The 25841-nt window shown below is 43.9% G+C and overlaps 1 protein-coding gene across 2 annotated transcripts in view; it reads left to right on the top strand.

The window, feature by feature from the left end:
- The window catches only part of UBE2O (ubiquitin conjugating enzyme E2 O), a 61347-nt gene that overhangs the window by 32265 nt on the left and 3241 nt on the right, over window positions 1–25841 (top strand). The window contains exons 3-17 of one of the 2 annotated variants that reach the window (XM_081850684.1): window positions 664–774; window positions 2095–2192; window positions 3945–4008; window positions 5493–5636; window positions 6259–6368; window positions 6885–7035; window positions 8272–8313; window positions 10998–11506; window positions 14369–14523; window positions 15734–15846; window positions 16513–16641; window positions 17614–17703; window positions 22272–22938; window positions 24662–24798; window positions 25617–25820. In XM_081850684.1, the coding sequence (XP_081706810.1) occupies window positions 664–774; window positions 2095–2192; window positions 3945–4008; window positions 5493–5636; window positions 6259–6368; window positions 6885–7035; window positions 8272–8313; window positions 10998–11506; window positions 14369–14523; window positions 15734–15846; window positions 16513–16641; window positions 17614–17703; window positions 22272–22938; window positions 24662–24798; window positions 25617–25820 (2724 nt within the window). The remainder of the gene's footprint in view (window positions 1–663; window positions 775–2094; window positions 2193–3944; window positions 4009–5492; window positions 5637–6258; window positions 6369–6884; window positions 7036–8271; window positions 8314–10997; window positions 11507–14368; window positions 14524–15733; window positions 15847–16512; window positions 16642–17613; window positions 17704–22271; window positions 22939–24661; window positions 24799–25616; window positions 25821–25841) is intronic. The other variant, XM_081850683.1, reaches the window with a different exon arrangement.

Genomic DNA, 25841 nt, shown 5'->3' with positions numbered 1-25841 from the left:
GAGTTAATGATGCATCTGGGTTCATATCCTCTTCCTCAGCAAGCCAAACAGTATGCAGGCACAATTGAGCTTTTCTTTACAGGCTCAAAGCAACACAATAAACAAGGCTTATTTATTAATACTTTGCTCTGATACTTGTTCTGCAGATAGCGGGTAAAATATCTGACATTTCTACAGCATATTTCAAGTGTTTGAAAGAGCACGATACCTGAATATTGTTACATTAGCCTTATCCCCACATTGCAATATAGTGAGGTTGAGAGAATGCTGACTTTCTACAGAAATTAACCACATTACTTTTGCTTGGCTTGTGGGTAAAATGAAGAGACCAGTCTTGGTCTGAGAGCTTACTTATTAGGCAGTTACCATCTAGTTTAGCAAGCAAACTATCTGATGATGTACAGGGGTCCCCAACTTGCAGGGAAAGGAACCTATATAAACTGGCTTCCAAAGAAGGTTGACAGGAGGTCAAGCAGGCAAAGAATGCGGACTCAATAATTCTCTCAAGAAAGAAGGCATAAAAGGGACTCTGTTTTTTTGCTTTTTTTCTTGGGTCTTGAATTCGTGTTCTGTTGATAAATAGCAGGTGAAACTTTCAGGGCTGTCTGTCTGTGCACAACTTGTGTGTCCTGCAGTTGAAAAACCTTTCGTTCACCTTTCCAGGACAGCCAGTGTGGAACAGTAATTGATGTGAATATAGAGTGTGCCGTAAAACTGGTGGGGACCAACTGTATCCTTTATCCGGTCAACAGCAAAGATCTTCAGAATATCTGGGTGAGTGTGTTTAAAACTACTTATCCTCACACAGCAGGAAAGCTAACAACTTAACAGATTTAATCAGGAACAGGCAGGGATGATGTTACATCCCCTGATGTGAGTGGTTTCTTTTAACAAGACGAGTCTTCTCTGAAGAGAGTAATGCTTCTAAGCCCGACATGAGATGCAATTCAGAGACCTGAAGGACTGCTTACTACCACATAAACTTCTCTGCACATTAAGATGTTAGTTGTAAGGCACTTCCCTGGATTCTCTTATATGGATTATGACCTTTTTGGTTGTAGTATCTTGACTCTGGGAAGCCTTTCCTGGGGCCAAGCAAACCTAATTGTCTGGTACTATAAAGACAAAGTAAAAGCCCTTAAAAACTAATCCCAGTTTGTAACTGGCTTAGTTCTCTACTTTGACTTAATTTTAAGGAGTTCTTTATCTGCTGTCATACTTTCTCATTGTTTTTAATTGTTAATCTCTGTAAACTGCTGCCCTGGAACTTTTAATATTGAAAGGTGGTATATAAATATTTGAAGTAAATGATGCAATATTTGCATTATGGCCACACTAGTTCTTTTCTGAATACGTTGCTAGCTTCTGTCAGACTGAGCAAAGGCTTAGTCTATAACAAATGGGGTGAGAAGTTTCTGCATAGTGATTAGCTGGGATGACCACTTGATCAAGGCAGTCCCACGGCAACAGCGTGATCCTGAGCTGCAGTACAGTTAAAACATGGTGTTTGTAAAATCTTTAAAGGAACAAAGTATGTACATAAAAAATGTACAGGAACTGGCTGCCTGTAACTTTTGAGTTCATTTGTTCATTCTAGATATTTCCTACCTATTTCATTTTTTACTGTTTTTGTCAAAGGGGGCAGGGAATGGGTCTACAAAATGGTTTTGGCTATAGTCTGAAACCTTCCCAAACGAATATAAGTATTTCTGCTGGCATTCTTAACAAGGCAGAGAGATGCAACTCCGAATTGATTGTAAGAAAGAAGGGCAGTTGCGCTTCCTCAATCACTTAACTGTGATTGTGAGATTATCCTTGAGTTTACCCAGTGTACTTGATATGTTACTGTTCATCTTTGCCATGAAATTTGTCAGTAACACACTTTTCCATCTACCCAATCTTGTAGTATGGTGGGGTGGTGGAAAAACCTATTTCAGTAACCTGGGAAATGTACAAGTGTTAAATTCTTTTATATTCCGGGTGTACCCTAATCCTGAACATCAGTTCATTTTATTCCATGAGCTGAACAATGTTATCTAGTTGTGACTAAATGAACCAAGCAAGCAGGCATCATAACTTTCTTCTACCCCTCAGCCTTTCATGTACGGTGACTGCATTGCCTATGACTGGTGGCTTGGAAAAGTGTATGATTTAAAGAACCAAATCATCCTGAAGCTCTCCAATGGTGCCAGGTATGTCTGTTGCTTCTGTTACAGAGCATGCCTTTAATTTCTTGGTTGAGTAAATGTAAGCCAGCCCTCCCATATTTTTTAATTGTTATTATTTCAACTGTCTTTGGCTATACTGGCTTGAGCTGATGAGAGTTGTCATCCAAAACAACTGGAGGGGGCGCCGGGTTGGGGAAGGGTGGCAGATTTCAGCTATCATCCTGTGCACCTTGACTTCATGGGACAAGTCCCATTAAACTTGATAGAACATCTGCGTAAACACTCACAGGACTGGGCAGTTATATTGCTATGCTTGTGTGCTCAGCCATGCAGACAAGCATCTGAGCCCCCCCCCCAAAAAAAAAGAGACTGGGTCTCTGGACTCAGGTAGTTTGGTATGAGAAGAGATGCTGCAACAAATACCCAGGTCCCACATCTTTAACACATAAAGCCTTTAATGTTAGCACCTTGAATTTGATCCAGTAAGATATAGGCCAGGTATGAATACCTTGATTTGGTCAGTGAACCTGATCAGTATCTCCCCCTTCTTCACATGTGTAGCCCAACTTCGACAGCTAGGCAGAACCACCCACCAGTGAATCATCTGATGTCACAATGGCAACAGGTGATTGACACCAGACAAAGCTCAAAGCAGGTTGCTGCGACTGTCCATCAGCTGATCGTTGGTGACAGGGAGCCCCTTTGGAGTCTCTGCAGGGGGGCAAAATGTTCCTAAAAATTGAGCATCTTGCCTTCTGTGGAGAAAGCAGTTTTCACCTTCAAAATGCTTCCTCCATTGGTTTGAAGAAAACTGCCTTCTCTGGAAAGAAAAAAAGCTCAGTTTTTAAACTTGATTTTTTTTCTCCAGAGAAAGCAGTTTGCATTCAAAGCATTGGAGGAATCACTTTGAATCTAAGCTGCTTCCTGCAGTCCCCTCGACAGCACTAAGGAGATTCAAAAAAAAGGGGGGGGGACCTCCCTTTCACAGCCAATTCCAGTTGATTGTTGAAGCTTTGGCCATGCAGGGCTTTCTTCAAGCACAGACAATCATAATGGGGGGCGTCAAAGTACATGACACAGGACTTTGCAGGTGCCACCAATTAGCCGAGCCCCCTTTTGATCCAGCTACAGCTTTACTGGTCCTACACCTGATGTCATATATTACATCAGGCAAAGGGCAGATAAGTGAGGCTTGGGCAAAAGGGACTGGTGGGCCTAATTAGGCTTTGCAGGCTGCAGCTTCCTCACCCCTAATATATAGGCTGCCTATGCAAATCCTACAAAATTGTCGTAGGGAAAATTATTATTATTATTATTATTATTATTATTATTATTATTATTATATACCCCGCCCTTCCCAGTTCAAAAACCGGGCTCAGGGCGGCTAACAACAAATTTAAAACACTTTAAAAACTTAATTATAAAAACAGCATAAAATACAGTATAAAAACATGAATGACAATAAAATTCAAAAATCTATTACATAATCCCTATATGATAATTTGATATGATATAATAGATAATATGATATGATATGATATGATAGTTTGTCCCTGACCTGTAATACTTCTCAAAGCATCCCCATACCTATTCCAGGTTAAATACATTGAATAGTACTTTTAAAATGGAATGATATCCAATATCTTCCATCTGCATGGCTTAGTGTTGTTAAATCTAGATATAAGAGCATGCTAACACATATTTGCCATTAAGAAAATAGTGCTGACTCTTGCAAAATCTGTGTGTGTGTTTTTAACAATTACTGCTTTTTCTTAGGTGTTCTATGAGCACAGAGGATGCAGCAAAGCTCTATGATGTCTGTCCACATGTCAGCGACTCAGTAAGTTCCCCCTCTTTGTTAGAATAGTTCTCAGTTTGTAGAGATACCTTTTATCATATGGGCCCCACTTGTGGGGTTCACATCTATCTGATGGATTATCCAGTGTTGGAAATTTGGAGGTAAGGAGCAGGCTTTGTTGCTACCACAACAATAGTAAAATGCCTCTCCCCCACACAGTGATTGACAGCCTTCCATTTATATGGGAGAAAGTACTTGTTTTCATATAAGAATATTTATTTTTTTATTTTACAAAAATGTCTGTACACCAGCATTATTATTATTATTACTACTACTACTTACTTACTTATACCCTGCCCATCTGACTGGGTTGCCCCAGCCACTCTGGGTGGCTTCCAACAGAAAATATAAAAATACAATGAAACATTATTCATAAACAACTTCCTGATACAGAGCTTCCTTCAGATGTCTTCTAAAGGTTATATAGTTACTTATCTCTTTGACATCTGATGGGATGGCAGTGAGGTTACAGGGAGCCAAGCAGAGGGCCTTCTCAGTAGTGGCACCCCACTCCCCAGTGGAACGGCCTCCCATCAAATGTCAAGGAAATAAACAACTATCTGACTTTTAGAAGACATCTGAATGCAGCTCTGTATAGGGAAGTTTTTAATGTTTGATGCTTTACTGTGCTTAATGTTTTTAATTCGCTGGAAGCCTCCCAGAGTGGCTGGGGCAACCCACTCAGATGAACAGCATATAAATAATAAATTATTATTATCACATTGTTGTTATTACGGGTGTCAAAAAATATACAGCTCTCACACTGTTCAGATGTCCACCTTGCCTGTTTGAAATTTCATATGTTTGGAATAATTGTTTCCACCTTTGTAAGTAGGGAAATAGAGCCACTGAATGCAAGAACTCCAGAAGTCACTGAAGATAATTCAATCATATTTTCATGGTAGATTTTCTACCTGCTGCTTGGTACTGAAGAAATTCAAATGAAACTGGGAGCTGTTAGTTTCTAGTACCTTATGATGTTTCCTCCACTATTCATTATCCTGCGTACCTAAGATTTCCCTAGATGCCTTAGAAACTGCTGTTGTGGTTGACTGTAGCAGAGAAAGAGCATTTCAGGACCAAGGAGTCTTTGAACAAGTTCTGTTTGCTTAAGTACCGTATTTTTCGCTCTATAAGACGCACCAGACCACAAGACGCACCTATTCTGAATCTCAGAAGCCAGAACAGCAAGAGGGATCGCTGCGCAGTGAAAGCAGCAATCCCTCTTGCTGTTCTGGCTTCTGGGATAGCTGCACAACCTGCATTCACTCCATAAGACGCACACACATTTCCCCTTACTTTTTAGGAGGGAAAAAGTGAGTCTTATAGAGCAAAAAATACAGTATTTTGTTAGTGACTAGCATTGGACCGGAACACAGGAATCTCATTCCACAGGGACAAAATGTGGTCTTAATCATACCTGGCTCTGACTTGCACTTCTTTCTTGTATTGCTTCTTCTTTTCAGGGCCTCTTCTTCGATGATTCATATGGCTTTTACCCTGGGCAAGTTCTCATTGGCCCATCGAAAGTCTTCTCGAATGTGCAGTGGCTTTCAGGAGTGAAACCTGTTCTTAGCACAAAGAGCAAGTTTAGAGTGGTGGTGGAAGAGGTATGGCTCAGTGAACTTAACTATGTTAAGGGATCACTGCCTTGCCTGGAGTTTTCTGCAAAACAAGCTGTGTTGTGTCCTTTGAACCAAACGCGATGAAAAAATATTCTACAAAAGTTTAGGATCAATAATTGTTTTTAAATTATGTACAACTTGTGAGTGAGGACCTCATCTATCATTTGTACTTTGGTTAAACTAGAAATGACCCCATTTTCACTTCCACTCCCTGATTGGTTCTTTGATTTGAGTCCCCACTCAAGCCCAGCCATGAAAAATCTGTAGGATGAAAATAGCCTTCATTTTAGATTGTATCAATGTTGGTATATGAATGGAACAATCCTCAGTAAGTGATGCCAGCTTGATAAAAAGCAGGTTTGTTTGAATTGTTTCCAAAAAGCAAATAACTGCTTCTTCATGCTATAGCTACTTAGGTCTGATACGGTTATGCAGCACCAAAACCAAGATAATAGTCCTAGACAAACTAAAGGCATTCTGTGAGTTGGACAAAAGATACCAAAGTATGAGTGTCTTAACAACTTCAGTAACAAAATGCTACTTGATATTTAATCTCGTGAAATTTTCTAAAACCATTCTCTTCTCTCCTCTGCCTTGTTTTCCTTAGGTGCAGGTGGTGGAGTTGAAAGTGACTTGGATCACTAAAAGTTTCTGTCCTGGAGGTACAGATAGTATAAGTCCCCCACCGTCTTTAATCACCCAAGAGAACTTGTCTAGGTAAGGAGTTCTTCATATTAATACCCTAAAAGCACTCCCCCATTAAATTACTTTCTGCCAAAAGGCTGCTACCAGAAAAGCAATAGTTTACTTGGATGAAAACAGAGTTATTGCTATAGTATTTAGTGCAAACATTTGAGGTGGGATGGTGAATGATCTAATAATCTGAAATGGCATGTGTGCAGCTGTTTGTGTGCTGTTACAGAGCAAAAGGACTTTAACAATCTGCTTATTTTCCTCCTGCACATTCAAACTTCATAGTATGCTTCATATAAGAGAACATTCCCCTTTGTCCTGCATTAACAAATACTTTTGCACTGTTGAATTAAGCCTAAACCCATGTAAAATGAGGAAGTACTGTCATTGTTTCCTAAACAGTTCCCCCCCCCCCAAAAAAAGTTATCATCTTGTAAGTATATGAAAGCCCCTGTAGAGGTGTCAGGCAGTGCTAGGACTTTGGGGGGAACTGTATCAGCCAGCAGTAAGGTGGAATCACGGTCACCTTGTTTTTGACAGGGTAAAGCGCCTGGGGTGCTTTGACCATGCTGAGCGGCAACTTGGAGAAAGGTGTCTCTATGTGTTTCCTGAGAAGGTGGAGCCAGCAAAAATCACATGTGAGTGCCCAGAGAGAAACTGTGTTCTGGGAGAAGGATCTGTTGCCAAAAAGGTATGTATGCTGGCATCGTTTGGCTGATAATATCAAACTGCTTCACAGAACATCAAACTTCTTTGGAAAGTTCTTTTATTCAGAATTTCTCTAGACTGTTTTGACAGTCTTGTTAAGATGATAATCCGCTGATGTGATTAAGATACTGGTAGTGAGCTTTCGGGAACTATGCACCCTTGTACTCCTTCTGCAGCCTCCTCTGTATTGAGAGCACATTTTCCCTTACCCACACGTAAGAGAAATACTTGCACCAGTGTTGATTGCAATTAGGGCTTGAGTTGGTGCCCTGCTTAACCAATATTCTTAACCATCTTCAGGTGCCAGAAGAATACCAATTAAGTGAAGTACCTGCTTAGCCTTAACCATAATTCCATGTCTGGTGTTCATGTTTCCCTAAAATATATGTCAGGAAGGAGGCAGTGGCTCAGTGAAACTGTGTGATCCCACAGTTAAGAAAGCAAATTGCCAGTAGCACTGTGGCACAAAATATATGATACTTGGTGAGGGTTTTGGTATCTTTCCATTATCAGATGTATACCATTCTAGCAGCTACTTTTGACAGTGAAAAAGAGTTTAACATATTTGTTAATAATGAACAAAATATGGAAATTCACATATTTCTAAAGAATGCTCTTATTTAACTTGGATAGGACAGCTTATTAGCGTCTTCCAGTGTCTTGTTGTAATAACGTGCTAAGTTTCATTTCTGCCCTTGTAGTTTTAGTTTATGGACAATTTACTCTAGCTGTTCATAGTGCAATTTGCTTAGCTCTGTTAGTAACAGGTAGGTCTGTGTCTCTCATTACAGTATTTCTTTAATGAGAATTGTGGGGACTACATTCCTTAATCCTGCTTGCAGATCCAACCAAGTGCAGTCTACAGGCATTAATAGTGGTTTACCATAGGCTCAGTTAACCCCCTATTTTTGTGATCTTTTTGAGGAAGGTTGTTAAGCGTCTGACAGGCCACGAAACATGGTTGTCTGTCTGCTTAGCTCACTAGTTTAGCAGCCTGCGTTAAGTGGTTTCATGTGTCACTATAGTGGTATTTTTTTCCTACAAAATAAGAATTTACTTCTAAGAAAACGGAACCAAAATTTTCTAAATCTCCCCTTTGGGTTAAAATATGAATAAGATGCAATCAAACTGTGAATCATTTCTTTGGACTTAATTTTCCTCTTTAAATATTCCCATGCTTTCATCAATAATACCAAAACTGTGGTGTTTAATATTGCAGATGGCCTGTCCTTGTTTTGTATCCAACGTAAAGCCTGAAAAGGTACTGTACTAAACACTTATTCTATATCTGTTTTTTAAAAGCCTTGAACTTCCTCCTGTACGGTAGCTAAGTGTCTCCAATTTCAGCATTCAAATGCCACCTTCCTCCAAAAAGGCTGTTAATATACTAAATAGCTTATTTTTCCATGTAAAATCATCAGCAGATTTTGACATTTGTTGATCTCTTTCTAGATAAACCCACATTGCTTAAGAAGAGTCTATTTGTAGGTGTCATTCTTTTTAAGTGCCATAATTCCTCCTCCAGGGAAAGGTTATCTTAACCTTTTTAAGAACAGCTTAGCCAATTCTAACTTCATTTTGTATAATTTTGATAATCTTCTAAATTAGTAATAATAAGATTCATGTCCGTCCGCGTGATAGAGATATGCCAGGAGGAAAGTGCATGTTTTAACTGAAATCTGTATAATATTCACGGCAACACTTATCTCCCCACCCTGACAGAGGAGGCCCCTGCTGGTTGAGGTCACCAGGCAGAAGGGGTGTTGGCAGGTCTTGCTCCCCTGACTACAGTGCTTTGCATTTTGCTATAGAAGTAGATAATATCTTATCACCTGGAGACAGGAGCATGGCCTGCCCTTGATGGCAGTGTCTGGAATAATTGACATGTTTTCTCCTCTCATGGCTGCCTTAGATGCTGCTTATTTCCTTTGTTACAGAACTCAATGGGGGCAACCTAAATGGTATCCACTCCAGTTAGTGCAACTAAATATTACCATCCAGGTTTCTAAGCTCTTATTTGCTGTAGTGAGAGGATTGTAGGCATGAGGACACTTAGGGAGGGTGGAGAGCATAAATGCCTCCTAAACCTGGAAGTTATCTTGTGCAAGTACCTCCTAGGGAATTTTCTCCGCATCAGGACTTACTTCTGGTTTTGAAACTTGGCAGGATATATGTGGGAACCAGTTACTAACATCTGGGTTGCGCATTTACAGGGGAGAACTGATGGTGCAGAAGAATAATGTTTAAAGTATTCTGCTTTCTGATTCTCCCCCACACATCCTCTTCTCTTTCCCTCCACCTTTTGTATTTGCAATATGAGGGAAACACAGTTGGGAACCTCACTTTTCTCTGTGTAGGTATGTGTTGACATGACAATACTCTGAATTGCCTTGTGTCAGTTATGACACATTATAGACTGTAATGAGCCCAAGGTTTTTATATTGATACTTGTCACCACAAACTAGCTGATGGGCAGTGACTTCCATCCTGCTTTCTTCAGGGATCAGCTGCAGTTCCCCATTGGAAAAGTCGGTTGCTCTTCCAATCCAGCCATGTCTATACCTGCCACACACCTGATTGCACATATAATGTCAGGTGTGGGGCAAGTGAGTGCAATTTGGGGGAAATTGCCCACAGGCTGGAGGTTCCCGTTCCCTAAACTAGAGTGACAGGAGTTTGGGGGGGGGTTAAATGTATAAATTGATTACTAAACTTTCTGTCGGGGTGAGTGGCTCTTGGGTAGAAAGAGAACAGAATCTGGTGGGGAGTACCATTGTTGGGGACGGTGCTCTGCTGGCTTTGACTAATGAATAAGGTTTTAGTTTTATATTTAATCATAGCTGAATCTTTGTATTCCCTCCACAACTTAACATTAAGGTATAATGGCTTTAGATTTATTGCTATGAAGCTAGATGTAGTGTTGGGGATATGAAGTCCTCCTAGAAAAAGTTAATCTTCCTCCTGGAAAGCAAGGGTAGCTTCACGACTTCAGAGACTTGTTCCTGCCACTTTTTGCAGTGCAATTTCTGCTAAATGCCAATAAACATACTTAAGAAATAAGTTTGAACAGAAAACCATAGTAATGGTGCTATTAAAAAAAAATAGGCGAGAGAGGTACATTGTAAAGAAGGGTAGGCAACTGAGTCCCAACTGGGCAACATAGTATATTAATAAGGTCTTCTTAAGAATGTCTCAAGAACTATTGTGTTTCACCTTGCCAGTGCATTTACAGCTAATGAACTTTTAAAGTCTCTTCCTCCACACTCTCCTCTTACTGTATTTTCCTGGCCCCATGCTGGCCTCTCAAGGCCTCTGTGGCCTTTGGCTACTTGTGCTTTTATCCGCATCATCTTGGACACCTGAAAGTGACATAATGTTGTCATGCTGGTTTGCCTTCATTGCTCTTCTTAGTGGGCTGGACCTGCTTTGCGACATCCAGAACTGAGTCACTCTGATGGAGAAACCTAGAAATGGCTTGCCAGGGGTGTTTCCTGGGTCAGCCAGTCATAACCACTGTGGGTTTTAGTAATGTTGGTACAAGGACCCCTCTGCCTATGCAAAAGGACTCCCCTCCCTCTCCTCTCCCCCCTCCCCCCAATATCTGCTCTGGGCAAGGAAGTCCTTTGAATTGAGCCAGTTGTACAGGCAAAAGTCCTTCTTCTAATGGGACAAGATTGCTGGATGCAACCCAGTTGCTTGTTGCTTCTCAATAGAGTGGTCACTACTCCTGTAGAGAACTCTGGGCTAGCAAGGAAGACTTGCCCATCAGTCTTCCAGTGAAAGCAGTCTTAACTCAAGGGCCAAAATGCTAAAGGAAAATAGAGTCCAAGGATTGCTTAGAATACAAAACCGTTCATCTCCTCAACTCAGCAGCATGATTAGCTCTGGCTAAAACTCTTCCTACATCTTGGGCTGCATCTGTTGACCGTCATTTATTTTCTGTAGGTGAGGAGATTGTTGAAGAAGCAGATAGTGAAGATCATGTCGATATCCCCAGACTCGCAGGGTGCCCTTGACCTCCCTGAAGCAGAATCTGCTGCAGCAGGTGACCAACCATCTGAAGAACCTAAAGCCGGCTTAAAATGTGAACTAGAGGACTCTGCCCATGATGCTGTAAGCTTACAAGAAGTAAAGGAAGAGCACCTTGATGGAACGGGAAAAGGTGTCCCTTGCGAAGCAGCTGGGCTGCAGTTGCAACCACCATTTGTTCTGAAACGGAATGATGGCTCCTCAGACTACAAGCTCCAGTCAATAGAACAGGATGCTGATGACGAAGCAGCAGATGACACAGACGACACCAGCTCTGTGACCTCTTCTGCCAGCTCCACAGCCTCTTCCCAAAGCGGTAGTGGCACAGGGCGCAAGAAGAGTATCCCACTCTCCATCAAAAACCTCAAGAGGAAGCATAAGAAGAAGAAAACCAAGGTTTCCCGCGAGTTTAAGCCAGGCGACAGGTAAGGCTGCCCTTAAACATGATAATAATAATAATAATAAATTTTATTTATATCCCGCCCTCCCCAGCCGAAGCCGGGCTCAGGGCGGCTAACAACACTAAAACAGTACAACATTATAAAACATTATAAAAATGGATTAAAATGAATTAAAATCAAAATTGATGGCAATCATAAACTAAAGTTTTGTAAAGATTGCCAGAGGAGGGAGTCAGGCTGCGCCCTGACCAAAGGCCAGGTGGAACAGCTCTGTCTTGCAGGCCCTGCGGAAAGATGTCAAGTCCTGCAGGGCCCTTGTCTCTTGTGAGAGAGCGTTCCACCAGGTTGGAGCCGCAGCCGAAAAAGCCCTGGCTCTAGTTGAGGCCAGCCTAACCTCTCTGTGGCTTGGGACCTTCAAGATGTTTTTATTTGAAGATAGTAAGTTCCTCTGTGGGGCATACCAGGAGAGGCGGTCCCGTAGGTACGAGGGCCCTAGGCCGTATAGGGCTTTGAAGGTTAAAACCAACACCTTAAACCTGATCCTGTACTCCACCGGGAGCCAGTGCAGCTGGTATAGCACCGGATGAATGTGATCTCTAAGCGAAGACCCCGTAAGGAGTCTCGCTGCAGCATTTTGCACCCGCTGGAGTTTCTGGGTCAGTCTCAAGGGCAGCCCCACGTAGAGCGAGTTACAATAATCCAGTCTGGAGGTGACCGTCGCGTGGATCACAGTGGCTAGGTCAGGGCGTGAGAGGTAAGGAGCCAACTGCTTAGCTTGGCGGAGATGAAAGAATGCCGCCTTTGTTATAGCTGCAATCTGCGCCTCCATGGAGAGGGAGGTATCGAAGATTACACCCAAACTCTTAACGGACGGTGCTGGCACTAATTGCACCCCCGCAAGAGATGGGAGTTGCCCCCTCAGCCCCCTGTCGTCCCGTCCCAGCCAGAGGACCTCTGTCTTCGAAGGATTTAACTTCAGCCGGCTCCCACGTAACCATCCAGCCACAGCCTCCAAGCATCTGATCAGTGTGTCTGGGGCAGAGTCCGGGTGGCCGTCCATCAACAGATAGAGTTGGGTGTCATCAGCATACTGATGGCAGCCCAGCCCAAAACTCCGGACAAGCTGGGCGAGGGGGCGCATAAAGATGTTAAAAAGCATTGGGGAGAGTATTGCACCCATGCCATTAAATCCTGCCAGTTCTGAGTTTTCGCAGTCAAATGTGAGTGCGTATTTAAAATGTCCGTGGCACAAAGATTTGTGCAACCTCATCAGGATGGGTTTTTAGTTTGACGGCCTGTGTAGAACGTTCATGTTCATGTTTCAAGAGAAATGCAAAGAGCAAACTGCGATGACTCCATGGATGCCCAGTATGAGGCAAGTGTGTGAATGCAGGTCTCACAGATCTCTGTAGAAGGAATAAAATTAACCCAATTAAAGGCACCAGTCTGACTGCCTTTTCCCATTCTCTGGGACCAAGTAACCCAAAACCCCAGTTTCTACTGCAGCCTTATAAACGGCTGCCTTCCAGTATATGTGGGGATTTATAATATTTATTAAGATTATAAATCTCTCAATAAATATTATTTTTTAAAAAAAGTATATGTGGGGATTTAAAAAACACTTTTGGAAAGAGTAGAATTTTCTCCATTCTGGCATTTCTGCTGCACTCAGTGTAGAGACCAACTGGGAAGTCCAGCAGTGCCACAGCCCGTCCTCCACCAGCTCCTCCAGCTTCTTCATCCACACCTTGGCCAACATGGTGGCAACGGTGGCCAATGAGGGGAGCAAGCAGGGTGGGTAGTCAAGTCCACCGGGCAGGAGAGAGAAAGAGGCCACAATAAATATGCTAAGGGGGGCTCAGGAGGATCCCAGGGGCCTGAACAAGCTTGCAGCTGGTGACTTGGAACTCTTCCTCGGTCTCAGCATCCGGGCCGCTGCCAGTGGAAGGCATGAAGCAGAGGGCATCAGCTGGCGGGGTGGAGGATGAGATGTTGGGGTGGGGTGAGGGGGCTCTGCTCCAGATCCCTGCACCTCAGAAATGGAGTCAAGGAGGGCAGAGCAATGAAGAAAGGTAGCACTTACTCTTTATACAGGACACTAGTCGCTACACATACACTCCACACTCCTATGTATCCTCCATCAAGGGAAGGAAAAATCATTATCCCCATTGGTTGGCGCATTCCATCCAGACAAACACAGTCAAGGGCCAGTACTGGATGTGGCTGGGGAAGGGAGATAGAGAGGCCTGTGAAGAGTCCCAAGGAAGGGCAAATAGAGAGGCTTGGGGGACTATGTTTAAACCTTGAGCCTAGGGTTCTCCACTCCTGCTTTAAGAAGTACTGTATATGAGCTGCAGTGTCATGCCCATTCAGCTGTAAGATGTCAGTCCAACCTCTTTTACCACCATTAAAAAGAGGGGGAAATTAAGCTGTGAGGCAATAGGCATGTGTCACCATTTTAAGTTTACAAGTGAGTATAAGGTGGTTTAAAATCAAGTACATACAGTACGGACAACTAGGTTATCTGTTAGTCACTACCCATTGCTTCCAGCCAATTAGATAAAATTACAAGTTCATCTTGAATCATGTCCTTCAAGCCTAAAAATAGATATAAAAGCTTTTTTTAGAAATCAAATGGTACCCAGAATGTTTTCTGCAGCAGCTGGCCAAGATCATTCTTGAGACATTTTGGGCCACTTGTTCTTCCCAGTTAGATAGAACAATGGTTGGTGCTTGATGAGAATAGAAGCTGCTGAAGCACATAGTTGAAAGGAGCTAGTTTCATCTGATGTGATTGCTATTGGTGCGATCAGAAGGCCCCATTTTGTCTGACTCCACTTGCTGTAGGAGGCGTCTTCTGTAATTCGCTGCCTTTTTTGGTCACAGGGTTGCTGTGGAAGTGGTGACCACGATGACTTCAGCTGATGTGATGTGGCAGGATGGCACAGTGGAGAAAACCATTCGTTCCAATGAGCTGTTTCCTGTCCATCACTTGGACAACAACGAGTTTTGCCCTGGGGATTTTGTGGTGGACAAGAGAGGTAATTGGTGTGATGTGCATTGTTTTCACCTTTACAATTGTGTTTTGAGTCTGGATCTTTAGACTGCCAATAACATTGAATGTAATAACACCAGCATTGTCCACTTTTAGCATATTTCCTGAGAATCTTATCTTGTTGATGAACTTTGACCCTCACAATTGTTAAAGTAATAAATTGGATAATGTGGCACCCCTTTGTATTCAGGCAGTAGTGAAAGGTGTTTTTGCCTATGCACTATATTGTAAATTGATCTATCCTGGTGTTTTTTAAAAAAAACATACAGGTATTTCTCCTCTTGAGATACCAAGTACCTCAGATACAATATGGCAACTGTGCCTATTATATTTGGCAGATAGAATTTCTCCAAAGAGAATAAGCCACTCTTCAGTTTGTGTCTAAAATCTGTCTCCATACAGTATTTTCATTAGTGGACCGTAGATGAAAGGAAAAGGGGCTGTATTCATTTAAATAGGATTAGCACTAGCGCAGTGTGGTTTTCCCCCTATGTGTGCCCCATGCTATCCCCAAATCTGCTCCAGGGAGTTGGGGGAACCCTCAGACCAGATTTAGTGGGTGCACAGGGGGAGGAGAGAGAAACAATCCACTTAATTCTATGTTGAATATGACCCAAGGAGCGCAAGTAAGTGTTTGAATATACTTTCTACTTATCTATTAAGAGACCTCCAGTCCATAACAGACTCCCGTGAGAGGTGGTGGACTCTCTTTCCTTTGGAGGCTTTTAAGCAGAGGTTGGATGGCCATCTGTTATGGATGATCTAGTTCAGGGGTGGCCAACTCCCAAGAGACTGCGATCTACTCACAGAGTTAAAAACTGGCAGTGATCTACCTCCTTTTTTGGGGTTCAGGTCAAGTTGTTGAGCTTTTTTAGGGAGGGGTGCAGGGCTAAAATGTTGAGCTTCTTTAGGGGAGCCAAAGTTATTGAGCTTCTTTGGGGGGAGCCAGTGATCTACCACGCACGTCCAGTGATTTACCGGTAGATCACGATCTACCTGTTGGACGTGCCTGATCTAATTGAGATGACCCTGGGGTGCCTTCCAATTCTGCAATTCTGCAATCCTATGATTCTAATCCTTGTGGAATATTAGTCCTTCTCCTACTGTTGTTTGCCTAAGCCTCTAGAAAAAGAGGATTTGACGCTTCAGTATGCTGCTCTCTCTTATTGGAGTCTTCTTTCTTCAATCCTAAATAGCACAGGGTTCTCAGGATCCTGGGATGTATGGAGTGGTGCAGTCAGGTGACCATGTTGGCCGCACCTGTGTGGTGAAATGGTTCAAGTTGAGACCTAGTGGAGATGATGTTGAGGTAAGAAGCAAAGGTCCTTGTCTTTTGTGCCCTTATTATGTTTATGTGGACTTTTATTCATTGTACACTTCAGTATACTGGAAAAGCTGTATTTAAAAGTGATAGATACTGCGCTGACTTTTTTTCTTTCCAATCTTTTCCCCAATAAACCCTAATGCGGATTTTATCTTTTTTCCATGCCAGATCAAGGTTAGGTGTCAGAACTTAAGTGAAAAATAGTGTGTGTGTGTGTGTGTGTGTGTGTGTGTGTGTGTGTGTGTGTGTGTGTGTTTTTCATACTCTCAGGTCCTCTTACTGGATCCTCCTTTATGTTAAATGTTAACCTGGGCGGATTGATTTATTCTCATCCTCTGTTTTGGTGCCATGTGGGGGAGAACAGGAGCCCCAAATGAGTGTATTGTAGAAGGCTAGAGCTTGGTGCAGATGGACAGGACTGTACAGTCCTCCTTTCATGGGACTCTACCACTTTGAGTGCCTACCTGTTTTAGTCAACACTTCAGAGCTCTTTTAAAGATTATATATGCATGAGGCCTTGTACCAGATATCTCAACGCAGCAGCAGCGTTGAGCAGAATGTCTTGAGTTTCAGGATGTTGTTCTTGGAAGCATTTAGGAATTGGAAAATCTGAACGAGGATTGGTCTTAAACATGGTGTGTTCTTTGCCAGCTGATTGGGGAGGAGGAGGATGTCAGTGTGTATGACATTGCTGATCACCCAGACTTCCGCTTCCGCACGACTGATTTTGTGATCCGCATTGGGAATGCTGAGGATGGTGCTTCAGTTGGTGAAAATGAGGTAGGTCTTGCATGTCCTTGGGGCCTAATACTGCGGGAGGGGGAAATGCAGTTGCCAGATTCCTCTTTGCCTTGGTTTGGACTGAAAAGGGATAGGCCGTCTTGTCCTGCTTAGTGTTCCTAATAGACATGCATCCTTGCACACTTTCTAGAAGGGGGGAGGCTATTCTCTTTCAGCACATACATAGAACTGAGGTCCTCCCCTTGTAGCAGATGCAATAGCTAACCGGAACGTAACAATGAGGTCATCGGAATCTATCGGCCGCAGAAGCGTAAAGCTTACATAATTTGAGTGGAGAGATGATACATGCATGAATTAATAGCCTAAAAGGCCATCATGCCTCTTCCTAATTGCCTTCTTCAGTAGTGAAGCTGTGCAGAGAAATCTGCAGACCTGAAACTTCTAAACAGCTTATGAACACCAACATATCACTCGGCTTCGGGTACAATTTTAATTGGGCTTTTTAAAGTCTCGTCTCCGGCATCGTATTGAACATTGCTGAGCAAGTGACAGAGACAGCCTATTGTGAACATGTTCAGCATATATACAAGGCCAGGTTCAGCGTGGATCATCTCTGTGAGGAAACCACATAAAGACGCCATCTGCCGAGGGGAAAAAGGTTTGAAAGGCTCAAACGCCAGTTCCTCAATCCACCGCAAGATGGCAGCCCTGTCAAATACTTTAAAAATGGATTCTTCAGAGAGACTGGAGACGAGTAGCGCTGAGGTCGTTTTAATGTACAGTTCACTGTCTTTGAGGTGGATTTGTTTGGGAAATGTCCTGCACAGGACATCCCCCTCCGTACAATTGCAGCGGCAGCAGGAATCATTACAATTTCTCTTGGCTCACTCTGTAGATATCCTCCTCCTTGCTTACGCGCTCCACTCACTTGGAGAAAATAGTTGCTAACTGCTGGTATTCTAGAAGGTCGAGTTAAGCTGGATCTAAGGCTTGTTGTGTTTGTTTCCGTAGCCCTCTGTGGGTCAGGTGGCCCGTGTGGATTTCAGCAGTAAAGTGGAAGTTGTGTGGGCTGATAACTCCAGGACAATCGTTCTGCCACAGGTAAGCTGCCTCTGCTTGGTGGAGCTGTTGTTCATTGGGTGCCATGCCTTTATAGCAAGGAGGGGTATTTTGTCTGAAACTGGGAATGCTTGTTTCTTCTTTTTCATCAGCTCTTAGATTTGCTTTGAATTTGTTGAACCTTGGAAATGGATTTCTCTAAGTCAGGGGTTACTAGGTCAGTGACTGTGGGTACCATGGTGCCCATGAACATTTTTACTTGTGCTCCTGGGCTGATGCCCAAGACTGTGAACTTTCATTAAAAGAAAGCTATGGGGCAAAACCTTCCAAGCAATTCCTGTGACATGAGAGTGAGTATGGTGTGGCCACTTTGTATATTTTTCCTGGTACTGAGGAACATTTCTTGTTGCTATTAGATAGTGGCAGCATCTATATGTGTGTGTGTAAAATCATTATTGTTTGATCTCACAATCAGGATGAGCAGGACATAGCTGACTTCCCATGTTAAGCATAAGCTTGCCAGGAGTGGCTTTCTCTCTAATTTTGGGTTAAGCCATGCGGCTTGTGGCAGCCATTTTGTGTTATGCCACCCACCACCCACCCCAAAAGCAGCTATTTTGTGACTAGAGCCCTCTGCACACTCAGAGAATTAAAAATATGCCACCTGGTCCTAAAAGGTTGACGACTGCTGCTCTGGATGCAAGCTGTTGATGAAACCCACTTGTGGCACTACTGATGTCTCTTTATTCTGCAGTCTAAACTTGCTGCTTCCGTTTTCCTTCTCTGCAAAGGCCAGGATCCTTTGAATGCCTTTGCAGGGAAATTTTATACACATGGAGTTTTGCTAGTAGCTCCTGCCTGCAATCTGCAGTTCCCCCTTTGTCCTTGTTGTTGTTGTTTAGTCGTGTCTGACTCTTCGTGACCCCATGGACCAGAGCACTCTAGGCACTCCTGTCTTCCACTGTCTCCCGCAGTTTGGTCAAACTCATGCTGGTAGCTTCGAGAACACTGTCCAACCATCTCGTCCTCTGTCGTCCCCTTCTCCTTGTGCCCTCCATCTTTCCCAACATTGGGGTCTTTTCCAGGGAGTCTTCTCTTCTCATGAGGTGGCCAAAGTATTGGAGCCTCAGCTTCAGGATCTGTCCTTCCAGTGAGCACTCGGGGCCGATTTCCTTAAGAATGGATAGGTTTGATCTTCTTTCAGTCCATGGGACTCTCAAGAGTCTCCTCCAGCACCATAATTCAAAAGTATCAATTCTTCGGCCATCATCCTTCTTTATGGTCCAGGTCTCCTTTGTCCTTAGCCAATCCTTTTCTTGCTCACGCATCTCTGACATACACCTCACACATTTTCAGAAGGTCGATGAAGACTTCTTTTGTTTCAGTGGGCCTTTGCATATTGAGGCCTGTAGATTAACAAGTTATTTAGAACTTTAGGTTGCAGCAGCGGGAACTGCTAGATGGAGTTTTGGGTTTTCTGATGCTGCTGACTTGTACTCTCTCTGCTGGCTTTTAACTTAAGTCAGGGAAGAGGAGCATGTGGCCATCCAAATGGTGATGGACCACAGCTCCCATTGCCCCTGACGATGAGTGGTCATGCTGGCTGCGCCTGATGGGATTTGGAGTTCACCAACATCTGGAGATGCTCCCACTCCCGATTTTAAGTGGATCCAAGGAAATGAGAGCAGAGTTCCACTCATGCCGTAGGGCTTCCCCGCTCTCACCTTCCTGGGTGTGCAGACCCTTTTGTGTCCTTCCAGAAGCATCTCCTGCAGCTTTGCAGGACCTGTTTGGATGGTGCGCAAAGGGCTATTTGGATCCAAGCCATCCTTTTCATTTTCTCCCATGATTAGCTGCTTTGAGGGCTCTGTGGAACCACCTTGATGGGATGGAAGGTACAAAAGAAAACATCAGCTATGGCATCTGTGCCACTGATTCCCATGAATGTAATTGCTGAGTTAAAGTAGGTGTAGCATGCATGCAGCCCTCTCAATGCTTGCATAGAAAGCAAGTGCAGATAGGCACATTTCTCCAAAATAAACCCCAAAGGAGAAACCCATTGCTCTAGTTCAACAGCTTTCTAATTTTTCATATTTACATTCGTGTCAAGGAACCTCTACGTATTGCAGAAGATTCTTTGCGAGGAGGTGCTAGGGCATGTACACAGTTGAAGCAGGGTCCTGGTTAGGACTGTTGGCCTACACTGTCACACATTGTAGGGTGCATTCAGTTCATGCCCTTTTCCGATAGCTATGTTATAAACACTTGTACACAGTGGATCTCATTGACAGAACCCCTGATGAGCTTTCAAGGATGCCTGGGATTCATGGAAAAGCACTGCCCTAGCATGTCTCCACATGCATGAACGATTGTAAAATAATACCTTTAGTTGAATTAGAGAAAGGGAGGAGGAGCAGATGAAATAGAATGGTTTGGGAATAAGCTTATGGGGCAGGCAACATGGCAACTTTCAGGTGCTGTTAGACTCCATCTCCCATCAGCCTCAGCCAGCATGACCAATGGCCCAGGATTATGGGAGTTTGAGTCCAACATTTATCTGGAGGGCACACTGTTGACTACCCCAAGGATTTCACTAGCTTGAGCATCTGCAGTGCAGCAGCCATTCTCCCTGCCCCCATTTCCAGTTTTCCTGCTACTAGAACACTGATGATCAGAGTGTGTGTAACATCCTTGCATAAGCTGGTGTTTCTAGGTGAAAAAGATCCGCTGGGAGAGGCATTACAGCTAAATTTGTCCCAAAGCAACGTTAGAGGAGACCGCAGTACTGAAAGCTTTTTAGCTCATGCCTGGTCTCTTCATTTCCAGATAGCTGCTGCGTCTGCTATAGCCAGCACCCACAGTGGTTTGCTTTTGCCTCAGAAGCCTGTTCATGTGCATAAATGCTTGGCATTCGAGGCTTTCTTTTTCTGAACCAGCAGTTCTCCTTTAATTGCAGCAGAATGGTCCAGTGCCTGAGCTATGGAAGTGGGATACAAAGCCCTCTGCTGTCTCCCTTCCCACTCCTGTCACATGTGATCAGATCACAGGTCTGGCGTACACTTCCACAAAGGACAACTGTCTCCATACAATTCTGCACCAAACCGATAATAAAAGTTTATACCGTTTAAAAAAACCTGTTAATTTGATTTCTGGTTGTAGATTAAGGTGCACAGCAAATGGAGGTTCCCCAGGAAACTACTTCTGCAGCTACCTATGCTTCTCTCTCTATATATTTTTCCCCTCCATCATGGCAGGTATCTGTGAAAAGGTGTACCGAAGCCTATATGCAGAAGGGTATCTGTACATCTCATGTAACCTCCTTTGTTAAATCCCCCTGCAGTTTGAGCAGAAGGAAAATTGGGCTGGGTGGTGGAGGACAAGAGGGCCGTATTCTGAAAAGTCACATCCCTAATATACACAACAGAGATCAGAAGGGGCACACCGTGGAAACAGAGCGCTGTGGAGTGCAGCAGCTTGAGGATTATTCGGATCATAAGAATAGCTCCGTGTAGGAGGAAAGCGATAGGCATTTCCGCGTAGTTCACAGGTTGTCACTTTGAAAGTGGAGGGTTCGGTCCTGTTCCAACAAAAACATCAAGCAGCTTATCAAAAACGGCAAGGGAGAAATGTGATAAATGGCAGCATGGAGTAAATAGACTTGTTAAGAGGAGTTCAGTATCCTGGGATCTTCCGACTAGCAGAGTTAATGCGTGCTGCTCTAGTCTGCTGCAGATCTTCAAGCTCACTGTAGTCTTTTTATAAACTGCTCCAGTTAACCCAGGGTGCCCTACTTTTTGAGGGTAAAGTGCTGATTCAGAATCCTGTAGACCGGTATTGCATAAGATCTGCAGTCGAGGCATGTAGGATCCACCTGAAAATCAGTCCAGTGGGAGTTTGCCTAGCAATGGGCAAATCTGTCCATTTTGTTTTTTCTTAGCTACTCATTCTTTCAATCTCAAATTCAGTTCTCCTCATTTCCACATCAGTATGTGTGCAATTTTTTTGAAGTCCGCATGAAAATGGTACATGTTTTTGCTTAATATATGAGGGAGGTTTCCACAGAGCACTAAACAGATTGTTCCATCAATTTCCCCTCTCCTCCCCCTTAGCGCTTCTCTGGGGATTCTCCCAACTTCCCCATAGAGCTGAATTGTGAGAGGGGGAAGCCCCATTGCAGTGGCAGAAGTCCTTGGTCTTGCTTCCGATTAGTTGAATCTGGTGCTGTGTTTTGGGGTGTAGCTTTCCCTTACAATAGAAAGCATTTTTGTACATGACTTTCACTAATATAAGTATTTTGCACACACTTTCCCTCATATATACTTTGTCCTCTTTTTATTTATTTATTTTTGGTTGGAGAAGTGCATCACACCATTCAGAAAGAGCAGGATAGCTGTGTTTTGGTTCGTGTGTTATTTTAGGAAGTGAGCATCAGGTAGACTTGCATTAAAATGCAAACCAAACTAATTTCTCCCCCAGTGTCTGCTTCCGATGTGTCCTTAGCGTGAAGAAATGCTTCTGTAGCTCATCACCTTTTACTGGTGGGATGACAAACCTTTTCTTAATTAATGGATCTCTCTCTCTCTCTCTCTCTCTCTCTCTCTGGTTTCTAGCATTTGTATAACATAGAATCTGAGATGGATGAAGAAACAGACCTTGATTCCATAGATGGCAGCACGAGTGGCGCCTCCTCAGATGAGTGGGAAGATGAGAGTGACAGCTGGGAGACGGACAACGGCCTCATGGAAGATGACCACTCCAAAGCAGAGGAAGCTGAGCCCGAGGAGCCACCTGTGGAAGAGGTGAAAAAGGTGGAGGAGCAAGTTCAAGGTGCTGTGGCAATGGCAGTGGCCGACTTGGCAGCTGATAAATCAGGCAAGGAAGGGACCCCAAAGAGCTTCCGAGAGTTGAAGGAGGCCATCAAGATCTTGGAGAGCCTGAAGAACATGACCGTTGAGCAGCTGTTGACGGGCTACCCGACTTCTCCAACAGTCGAACCCGAGAAGCCCACCCGCGAGAAGAAGTTCCTGGACGATATCAAGAAGCTGCAGGAGAATCTGAAGAAGACCCTGGACAACGTAGCGATTGTGGAAGAAGAAAAGATGGAGGCCATGGCAGAGGCAGAAAAGAAGGAAGAGAGAGAGGCGCAGACGCAGACCCCAGTGACGTCAGAGTGGCCTAGCGAGACTCCTGTGCTTTGCCAGCAGAATGGAGGCAAGCCTGGCGTTACATTCACCAGTGCCAAGGGGGAAGTCTTCTCTGTACTGGAGTGTGCCCCAGGTGAGTGGCAGGCAACCGCCTTTCAGGGAAGGCAGTGCTGGACAATAAAGCAGCAGCATCCCTCTTTCATTCTATAGAAGCCTGTATTTAAAGGTGGGATAAAGGTAAACTTTGCAGAATTTGTGTCTGTACTTCAGCATGTGCCTCAACTTGCATTCAGTCTCTTGCACTTAATGGCCTGTTGCAAATAAACAACAACTTTTAAAACACATTGCATTTTGTTACTGTACTTAGAAGCCATTTTAACCCATTGTTTGGCAGCTACAACAACCACAACAATTTATTTATTTATACCCCGCCCATCTGGCTGGGTTTCCCCAGCCACTCTGGGTGGCTCCCAACAGAAGATGAAAAACACGATAAAACATCAGACCTAAACATGGTTGCCTTCAGGTGTCTTCTAAAAGTCAGGTCATTGTTTATTTCCTTGACATCTGATGGGAGGGCATTCCACAGGGCTGGCACCACTACCGAGAAGGCCCTCTGCCTGGTTCCCTGTAACCTCGCTTCTTGCAGTGAGTGAACCGCAAGAAGGCCCTTGGCGCTGTAGGTGTTTGTAGACTATTACAATTTGTAGACTGGTACACTGCAATTACCTGCATTTTACAAATATGTATTGTATTTTATCATTGCTGTTTTTCATGAATAATTACATATTGAGTAAAATTTAGTTTAGTAAAAGTCAGGTAGTCCTGACTTTTTACATAGTATCTTGGTGTGATAACTGGCCATGGATTATTCTTCTTTGTCTCTGAGAGGTGTTTTCATGGCTGAACTTTTTATTTGGCCTGGGAGGAAAGATGTGATAGAAACACCTGCTAGCTTTTTTGACCACGAATAGAAGGGTAGAATATAAGAGCCATATCTTTCTCCTTCTCCAACTAGCATAATATTTTAAGCAATTTCTGACCAGTATTAGGCAAAAGCAACATACCGTATTTTTCGCCTTATAAGACGCACTTTTTCCCCTCCAAAAATGAAGGGGAAATGTGTGTGCGTCTTATGGGGCGAATGCAGGCTCCTTGGCTTCAGCGATAGCAACGCGAAGCCTGCGCTCCAGAGGCTTTGCGTTGCTTCCGCTGAAGCCAGGAGAGTCTGCTCTTTGAGGCTGGCGGTGGGGGAAAGCAACGCTTCCCCCATCGCCAGCCCCAGAGGATGGGGGGCAGCGGGAAGGCGTCGCACGTCGCTACTCTCCAACCCTCCTGTGGGCTTTTGCAGGAGATGAGGGAATTCCCCCACCTCCCACAAAAGCAGGCAAAAGCTGCGCGCTCTTTAAAGGGGCTCCGCGGCTTCTGCTGAATTATCTAGGAGGTGGGGGAATTCCCCCACCTCGTAGAAAAGCCCGTAGGAGCCGTGCAGCCTTTAAAGAGCGCACCGCTCTTGGGGACTTTTCCCCGAGGAGGGAGAAGGGACTGACTTGCCGTTTCAGTCCCTTTTCCCTCCTGTTTTTTTGCGGGGAATTCCTCCCGCAAAAACAGGGAGAAGGTCTTGGAGTAGCGCACAGGCTGCGTGCAGCCTGTCCGCTGCTCCCAGAGCTGCGAGGGGGAAATCATATTTTTTATCCTTGATTTCCCCCCCCCCCCTTGAAAACTAGGTGCGTCCTATGGGACGGTGCGTCCAATAGGGCGAAAAATACGGTAATCTCCTTAAGGATAATTGCATGGTTGTGTGGGGTGGGAGGTTCTTTTAACCCACTGTCTTGGTTTTTTCATTGTCCCATTAGATAGCCATGCCTTTAAGAAAATGGAATTCCAGCCTCCAGAAGCCAAGAAGTTTTTCAGCACAGTGAGGAAAGAAATGGCCCTGCTAGCAACCTCGTTGCCAGATGGTATCATGGTCAAAACCTTTGAAGACAGAATGGTAAGTTCACACAACCAAGAGTGTTTTGGTACTCCTCATCCTTGTTAGAGCTGTCACCATTGAAACACAAGCCAGGATCCAAACAACGACTCCATCGTCTTAAGATGCATCCTAGTTGAAGGAACCATATCGTTCATTTGTGAAGATGGCCAGCCTTCAGCCAGCCTTCAGGCAGATAGAAAAGGGTTTCATTTTCCTCCTGCAGCCATCAGTCACTAGCAGCTCTGCTTCTGACTTGCTCAGCTTATACAGCAGTTGTGAATAATCCCATTATTGTGTCCTGTGTGTTCATCTCGCACTTTTGCATAGAGTACAGTGTAGAGATTTTGCATTCATTCAAACATAACTGAATGCTATAAAAAAGAATAAAGAGCAGAAAAATGGCAATATATTCCAGAAAACTTCCTTAAGCACCCACAAAATTTACTGAAATAGCCACCGTAAATAACGAGAGGGGTTATCTATCACACCAAAAGAAATCTGGCGTTCTCTTTGGCCATGGCAATGGCAAATAAATGCTTTCAATGTTGCATTCTGTTACACCAGCAAGTAAAATAACTCTTTTGCTAACTCGACAGGAACTAAATTCTAGGAGCTGGGTTAAGTTAAGTACTTTTGCTCTGATATTTTCATAAATGGAACAAGTGGGGGAGCAGGGGGTGAAGTTCAATAGCTTTACCAATAGAGTGCTGTTATCTGGCATGCAGCCCATGTAATGTAATATTGCTATTTTCCTAGTTAACACTGCAGAGGCTCCCCGGAAGCTGAAGTTGATTTTTCTTCATGGAATTATGCTTTGGCTTGTGATCTCTTCACAGGATCTCTTTTCAGCACTCGTCAAAGGACCTACGCGCACACCATATGAGGATGGCCTCTTTTTATTTGACATCCAGCTTCCCAACATCTACCCGGCTGTCCCCCCTCTTTTCCGTTACCTCTCCCAGTGCAGTGGGAGGCTGAACCCCAACTTGTATGACAATGGAAAAGTCTGCGTAAGCCTTTTGGGGACCTGGATAGGCAAGGTAATACAACTTCAAACTATT

The sequence above is a fragment of the Podarcis erhardii genome (genome assembly GCF_964252035.2).
Source record: "Podarcis erhardii genome assembly, chromosome: 2".
NCBI lineage: Eukaryota > Metazoa > Chordata > Lepidosauria > Squamata > Lacertidae > Podarcis > Podarcis erhardii.
The sequence above is the reverse complement of the archived record's forward strand: the minus strand, read 5'-3'. Positions and strand labels throughout refer to the sequence as shown.